Source organism: Brachionichthys hirsutus, chromosome 17 (genome assembly GCF_040956055.1).
Source record: "Brachionichthys hirsutus isolate HB-005 chromosome 17, CSIRO-AGI_Bhir_v1, whole genome shotgun sequence".
NCBI classification, from domain to species: Eukaryota; Metazoa; Chordata; class Actinopteri; order Lophiiformes; family Brachionichthyidae; genus Brachionichthys; species Brachionichthys hirsutus.
In genome coordinates this window covers 172,989-181,426 of record NC_090913.1, presented here as the reverse complement: position 1 = coordinate 181,426, position 8,438 = coordinate 172,989, and the positions used below count along the sequence as shown (strand labels likewise).

The window sequence follows — 8,438 nt, the reverse complement described above, 5'->3', positions numbered from 1 at the left end:
TGAGGAAATGTAATAAATCAGCAGAAGGTGCCGTTAAAAAGTGAATTAAAACATAAATAGTGAAATACATTTGCATAATCTTGTATCTTTGAATCTTGACATTGAAAATCAGAAACAGCGATTTGTTGATTTGTTGATGACTGTCAGTTTGTTTACTTCCGTCGGCATGATTTAATGCGTAAAGATATTTTACATCCGTACCCCGTCACAAACGTAACTGTGATGTCACGTGGATAATTGCGTCCAATCAGTGCAGGAGAATAAAGCCTTGGCAGGAAGTTTTAATCGCTCATTGGGTAGCAATCAAATCACTCAATTGGCTCCGCCCCCTCCCGGAAGCTGACAGTCAGGTGACATCTGTCTTCTTCTTCTCCTTCCTGTCTCCGAGTCCTCGTCCACCCCAGAACTCATGGACGAGACGAGTCCTCTTGTCTCTCCGCTTCGGGACTCGGGCGAGTTCAGCTACTGTCCGGCAGAGCCCCCCAGCCCCCCCAGCCCCCCAGCCCCCCCAGCCCCCCCAGCCCCCGCGGTCTGTTCGGAAGCACACCGGGCTCGGTGGTGCGGATCGCGTCGGGCAACCCGGGGCACGACCGCGACCGGGACCGGGAGAGACAGCCGCTTCTTGACCGGGACCGGGGGGGGTCGCCGCGGCAGCCGCACAGGAACGAGTTCCCGGAGGATCCCGAGTTCAGAGACACCATCCGGAAGGCCGAGCGGGCCATCGAGGACGGGATCTTCCCGGAGAGGATCTACCAGGGATCCAGCGGAAGCTATTTTGTCAAGGACGCCCAGGAGGTAAGAAGCTTCTCACTTCCGTCTCATTTCCGGGGGCAGCGACCGGGGGCAGCGACCGGGGGCCTCTCTGAGTGACGCGTGAGACACGCAAACACACGCACGAAAAACACGCGCAGCGTCCACCTGGGTGTGAATGTTAAAACGGAGTCTCCGCCTCCAAATTAAATTCAGCTCGTCATACGTTCTGGACCTGGGCCTGGACCTGGACCTGGGCCTGGGCCTGGACCTGGGCCTGGGCCTGGGCCTGGGCCTGGGCCTGGACCTGGGCCTGGGCCTGGACCTGGGCCTGGGCCTGGGCCTGGGCCTGGACCTGGGCCTGGACCTGGACCTGGGCCTGGGCGGTCACTAGCAGCTCATCAGTGAATGTTATCTCTGATCAGCTGTGACGGTGATGTCATCAGAAAAGGTGTGGCTCTGGGGGGGCTTTGGTGTGGCTCTGGGGGGGCTCTGGGGGGGCTCACCCTTTACTTCAAATCTGAGCAGAGCACAGAAAGAGAAGATGCTGACAAGTCAACCGATCAGCATCTCTAGCGTCTGTCCAATCTCACCTAATCAATCACTGGCTACATTGATCGCTGACCGGTAAGGCCTTGAGCAAACACCAGTGGCTGCCCCCCCCCTCCCCCCCCCCCCCTCGGCTCATAAAGGAAGCCTTTCCCAAGTCCTCCAACAGTTCTTTCAGGTCAGTCTGCTTCAGACCAGATAACCCGGGAAGGCAGACGCTGCAATTTTTGTCCAGGACCCCCCCCCCCCCCCCCCTGCATTTGCTCCCTGACCAAGTTTCACTTTCTAATCATTGTACGTGAGTGTGTGTCACTAGCATAGCATAGCATAGCATAGCATAGCATAGCATAAAGATGCTACAGACTGGGTGGGCTCTGCTCTGCCGTTCTACCTGGTTCCCAACAGAACCGTCCTCTCTTCTTCCAGCACCGTTTGGGTTCTGAGCCTGTTCTGCTCTGTTCCCCTACAGAAGATCATCGGCGTGTTCAAACCTAAGAACGAAGAACCCTACGGCCAGCTGAACCCCAAGTGGACCAAATGGCTCCAGAAGCTGTGCTGCCCCTGCTGCTTTGGCCGGGACTGTTTGGTCCTGAACCAGGGCTACCTCTCAGAGGCTGGGGCCAGTTTGGTGGACCAGAAGCTTGATCTCAACATTGTTCCCAGGACCAAGGTACATCCTGCATGCTGCTGCGCGCGGCTAACCATCCGGTAAAACCCCCCGTCTTAATCTGAGCTTCCTCTCCAGGTGGTTTACCTGGCCAGTGAGACCTTCAACTACGGCGCCATCGACAGGGTGAAGTCTCGAGGGAAGAGGCTCGCCCTGGAGAAGGTGCCCAAGGTGGGCCAGCGCTTCCACCGGATTGGCCTGCCTCCGAAGGTAAACGGTGTAACGATCAGGCGGTAGCATCCCAGCCCCAGAGGGGGGGGAGGGGGGGTCCATCTCCTCTGTTGGACCCGGTGTAACGATCAGGCCCGGTTCAGTGAGTCGAGCTGTAGCATCCCAGCTCCAGAGGGGGGGGGTCATTTCTGTTAGATCAAAGGGAACGTTCACCACAAGGCGCCCGGGGCTCCGAGGTTCTTTCCATCCAGAAACCAGCCCCCTCTCTGTTGTCCCCCCCCCCCCCCCCCCCCCAGGTGGGCTCCTTCCAGGTGTTTGTCGACGGGTACAAAGATGCGGATTTCTGGCTGCGGAGGTTTGAAGCAGATCCGCTGCCGGAGAACACGAACCGTCAGCTGCAGCTGCAGTTTGAACGGCTGGTGGTCCTCGATTACATCATCAGGAACACAGGCAGGCCCCCCCCCCCCCCCCCCTTGGACTGGTGTATCACCTGTATAATCTGACTGTTGCCGTTCATCTAGACAGGGGCAATGACAACTGGCTGCTGAAGTACGACTGTCCCATGGACCCTGCTGGGAACAGGGTGAGGAAACGCACGCCGTTCATCAGAACGCTGACCCTCGTCTCATCGTCCTCACCTTCATCATCCTCACCTTCGTCTCTGCAGGACACGGACTGGGTGCTGGTGAAGGATCCCGTCATCAAGCTAGCGGCTATAGATAACGGCCTCGCCTTCCCTCTCAAGCATCCCGACTCCTGGAGAGCATGTAAGCGCCCCCCCCACCGGTCCCACGTGAACATTCAGCCACAGCTTCACTGTCCAATCAACAGATCCCTTCTACTGGGCGTGGCTTTCCCAGGCCAAAGTTCCTTTCTCCCAGGAAATCAGAGAGCTGGTCCTGCCCAAACTGTCCGACCCAAATTTCATCAAAGACCTGGAGGAGGATTTGTATGAATTATTTAAGGTATGTTGGAGCATCAGTAGTGGATGCAGACGTGTGACTGGGGGGGGGGGGGGGGGGGGGCAGCTCCTAACATCATCTGTCACGCCTCACAGAAAGACCCTGGCTTCGACCGAGGGCAGTTTCACAGGCAGGTAGCTGTCATGAGGGGGCAGGTGAGCTTCCTCTGATCAGCGTCGAGGGCGGGGCTTACGTATTCCTGTCACTGAAGGGCTTTTCTTTCTGCCCCAGATCCTGAACCTGTGTCAAGCCCTGAAGGATGGTAAAGCCCCCCTGCAGTTGGTGCAGATGCCCCCCGTGATGGTTGAAACAGCTCGAGCCCCTCAGAGAGCCAACAGCGAGTCGTACACACAGAGCTTCCAGAGCAGAAGGCCCTTCTTCACCTGGTGGTAGCAGCACCGACGAAGAGGAGGAGGAGGAGGAGGAGGAGGAGGAGCAGCAGCGTCCGTCCGCTTTAGCTTTCACAGATTGGGGGGGTTCTGCTGGCCTGTGTCCCTTGTTTGGATGCTGAATAACAAAGATTCTGTCCTGTGAGACAGAGATCACCTTTTCTTTAGGCTCACAGGTGCACTGATCAGCCAATCAGAAGCCTCTCCTGTCTGGAGATGGTGCAGCCCATGTTTTGTTTCTTCATGCCTCTCTGCCTTTTAACATGACGCCCCCCCCGCAGTACGGGTCAGCTTCAGTTGTAACCCAGGGGAGGGGTGAAACGCCAGGGGTTGGGCAGTGAACTGGCTTCAGGGTTCTCACGGCTCCGTCTGGGGAGAACACGTTCCCTTCCAGACACCAACCACTCGCCCCGTTTTAGCTTTGATGGATCCGTTCCTTCCTCTCTCACCTGTGAGCCGGGGGCCCCGCCAGGACCTGACGAAGCATGGAAGTAACATCCTGCGGGACATGACGTGTCCCACAATGTCATATTTAATGCTAGATTATTAAAATATATTCCATCAAGACAATATCTGTGTGTTTGAGTACACCTGTACACCATGGGGGGGGGGGGGCTCAGTGTCGGGAACACACTTCGCGTCTTCATCCACTGGAGGGGGTTAGCATAACGGTAAAGTTAGCTTTCAGATACCCATCAAAAATGGCAGAACGGAAGGTGGACCCTGAGAACCGGGGGTTCAAACAAGGTGGGGGTCGGAGTCCATGTTCATGGAGGGAGCTGGAGAACCTGCGTGTCTTCTGTGTGGAGGAAGTGTGCGGTACTGAAAGAGTATAATCTGAGACATTATGGAAGGAAACACGGACAAAAACAAGAATACGGACACGGAGCAAAGGCTACAGAAGGTTGAGGAATTAAAACGAGGCCTCAAATCTCAACAGGCTCTGTTCAGAAAAGCCAGATCACAAAGCCAGGCTGTCGAGGCCAGTTTTATTCTGGCAGAAGAGACCGCTAAATCAGCCCGGCCATTTACAGACGGGGATTTCATCAAAGACCGTCTGCCTAAAGTTTGTGATGAAGTTTACCCTGAAAAAAAGCAACTCTTTAAACGTGAGCCTGAGCAGGAACACCGTTCAGAGCGAATAGACCAGTCGATCAATAGACCAGCCGATCAATAGACCAGCCGATCAATAGACCAGTCGATCAATAGACCAGTCGATCAATAGACCAGTCGATCAATAGACCAGCCGATCAATAGACCAGTCGATCAATAGACCAGTCGATCAATAGACCAGTCGATCAATAGACCAGTTGTCCATCAATCTGAAGAGCAGCTTGACTATATGATAACGTTCATCAATGAGCATTCGATCAGTCCGGCCCTCGGCTTGGAGCTAAATTCTTTATTTGGCCCTCCGTCCATTTGACTTTGACACCTGCCCAACAGGGTGGGATTTCTTTAACTAAATAAATCATTGCTCTGTTACCAAGGGCTTTTTAGAAATGCTCCTCTTAGACAGGATGTTTGACTGTACTTGTACTGTGATACATGCTACAGTGTGACTGTACTTGTACTGTAATACATGCTACTGTTTGACTGTACTTGTACTGTAATACATGCTACTGTGTGACTACTTGTACTGTGATACATGCCACTGTGTGACTGTACTTGTACTGTGATACATGCTACTGTTTGACTGTACTTGTACTGTAATACATGCTACTGTGTGACTGTACTTGTACTGTGATACATGCCACTGTGTGACTGTACTTGTACTGTGATACATGCCACTGTGTGACTGTACTTGTACTGTGATACATGCTACTGTGTGACTGTACTTGTACTGTAATACATGCTACTGTGTGACTGTACTTGTACTGTAATACATGCTACTGTTTGACTCTACTTGTACTGTAATACATGCTACTGTTTGACTGTACTTGTACTGTGATACATGCTACAGTGTGACTGTACTTGTACTGTAATACATGCTACTGTTTGACTGTACTTGTACTGTAATACATGCTACTGTGTGACTGTACTTGTACTGTGATACATGCCACTGTTTGACTGTACTTGTACTGTGATACATGCTACTGTGTGACTGTACTTGTACTGTAATACATGCTACTGTGTGACTGTACTTGTACTGTAATACATGCTACTGTTTGACTGTACTTGTACTGTGATACATGCCACTGTTTGACTGTACTTGTACTGTGATACATGCTACTGTGTGACTGTACTTGTACTGTAATACATGCTACTGTGTGACTGTACTTGTACTGTGATACATGCCACTGTTTGACTGTACTTGTACTGTGATACATGCTACTGTGTGACTCTACTTGTACTGTGATACATGCTACTGTGTGACTGTACTTGTACTGTAATACATGCTACTGTTTGACTCTACTTGTACTGTGATACATGCTACTGTGTGACTGTACTTGTACTGTGATACATGCCACTGTTTGACTGTACTTGTACTGTGATACATGCTACTGTGTGACTGTACTTGTACTGTAATACATGCTACTGTGTGACTGTACTTGTACTGTAATACATGCTACTGTTTGACTCTACTTGTACTGTGATACATGCCACTGTTTGACTGTACTTGTACTGTGATACATGCTACTGTGTGACTGTACTTGTACTGTAATACATGCTACTGTGTGACTGTACTTGTACTGTGATACATGCCACTGTTTGACTGTACTTGTACTGTGATACATGCTACTGTGTGACTCTACTTGTACTGTGATACATGCTACTGTGTGACTGTACTTGTACTGTAATACATGCTACTGTTTGACTCTACTTGTACTGTGATACATGCTACTGTGTGACTGTACTTGTACTGTGATACATGCCACTGTTTGACTGTACTTGTACTGTGATACATGCTACTGTGTGACTGTACTTGTACTGTAATACATGCTACTGTGTGACTGTACTTGTACTGTAATACATGCTACTGTTTGACTCTACTTGTACTGTGATACATGCCACTGTTTGACTGTACTTGTACTGTGATACATGCTACTGTGTGACTGTACTTGTACTGTAATACATGCTACTGTGTGACTGTACTTGTACTGTGATACATGCCACTGTTTGACTGTACTTGTACTGTGATACATGCTACTGTGTGACTCTACTTGTACTGTGATACATGCTACTGTGTGACTGTACTTGTACTGTAATACATGCTACTGTTTGACTCTACTTGTACTGTGATACATGCTACTGTGTGACTGTACTTGTACTGTGATACATGCCACTGTTTGACTGTACTTGTACTGTGATACATGCTACTGTGTGACTGTACTTGTACTGTAATACATGCTACTGTGTGACTGTACTTGTACTGTAATACATGCTACTGTTTGACTCTACTTGTACTGTGATACATGCTACTGTGTGACTGTACTTGTACTGTGATACATGCCACTGTTTGACTGTACTTGTACTGTGATACATGCTACTGTGTGACTGTACTTGTACTGTGATACATGCTACTGTGTGACTGTACTTGTACTGTAATACATGCTACTGCATACTGTACTTGTACTGTGATACATGCTACTGTTTGACTGTACTTGTACTGTGATACATGTTACTGTGTGACTGTACTTGTACTGTAATACATGCTACTGTTTGACTCTACTTGTACTGTGATACATGCTACTGTGTGACTGTACTTGTACTGTAATACATGCTACTGTGTGACTGTACTTGTACTGTAATACATGCCACTGTTTGACTGTACTTGTACTGTGATACATGTTACTGTGTGACTGTACTTGTACTGTAATACATGCTACTGTTTGACTCTACTTGTACTGTGATACATGCTAATGTGTGACTGTACTTGTACTGTGATACATGCCACTGTTTGACTGTACTTGTACTGTAATACATGCTACTGTGTGACTGTACTTGTACTGTAATACATGCCACTGTTTGACTCTACTTGTACTGTGATACATGCCACTGTTTGACTGTACTTGTACTGTGATACATGCTACTGTGTGACTGTACTTGTACTGTGATACATGCCACTGTTTGACTGTACTTGTACTGTGATACATGCTACTGTGTGACTCTACTTGTACTGTGATACATGCTACTGTGTGACTGTACTTGTACTGTAATACATGCTACTGTTTGACTCTACTTGTACTGTGATACATGCTACTGTGTGACTGTACTTGTACTGTGATACATGCCACTGTTTGACTGTACTTGTACTGTGATACATGCTACTGTGTGACTGTACTTGTACTGTAATACATGCTACTGTGTGACTGTACTTGTACTGTAATACATGCTACTGTTTGACTCTACTTGTACTGTGATACATACCACTGTTTGACTGTACTTGTACTGTGATACATGCTACTGTGTGACTGTACTTGTACTGTAATACATGCTACTGTGTGACTGTACTTGTACTGTGATACATGCCACTGTTTGAATGTACTTGTACTGTGATACATGCTACTGTGTGACTCTACTTGTACTGTGATACATGCTACTGTGTGACTGTACTTGTACTGTAATACATGCTACTGTTTGACTCTACTTGTACTGTGATACATGCTACTGTGTGACTGTACTTGTACTGTGATACATGCCACTGTTTGACTGTACTTGTACTGTGATACATGCTACTGTGTGACTGTACTTGTACTGTAATACATGCTACTGTGTGACTGTACTTGTACTGTAATACATGCTACTGTTTGACTCTACTTGTACTGTGATACATGCTACTGTGTGACTGTACTTGTACTGTGATACATGCCACTGTTTGACTGTACTTGTACTGTGATACATGCTACTGTGTGACTGTACTTGTACTGTGATACATGCTACTGTGTGACTGTACTTGTACTGTAATACATGCTACTGCATACTGTACTTGTACTGTGATACATGCTA

General features: G+C 48.7%; 1 protein-coding gene across 1 annotated transcript; it reads left to right on the top strand.

Annotated features, from left to right (window-relative positions):
- Nucleotides 1-235: 235 nt before the first annotated feature.
- On the top strand, nucleotides 236-4,052 carry pi4k2a (phosphatidylinositol 4-kinase type 2 alpha). The gene is made up of 10 exons (XM_068750633.1): nucleotides 236-477; nucleotides 513-795; nucleotides 1,769-1,969; nucleotides 2,045-2,176; nucleotides 2,434-2,587; nucleotides 2,659-2,720; nucleotides 2,805-2,904; nucleotides 2,969-3,102; nucleotides 3,195-3,254; nucleotides 3,331-4,052. The coding sequence occupies exons 1-10, from the start codon at nucleotides 410-412 to the stop codon at nucleotides 3,490-3,492; spliced, it is 1,356 nt and encodes a 451-aa protein (XP_068606734.1). The 5' UTR covers nucleotides 236-409; the 3' UTR covers nucleotides 3,493-4,052.
- The last annotated feature ends 4,386 nt before the right edge of the window (nucleotides 4,053-8,438 follow it).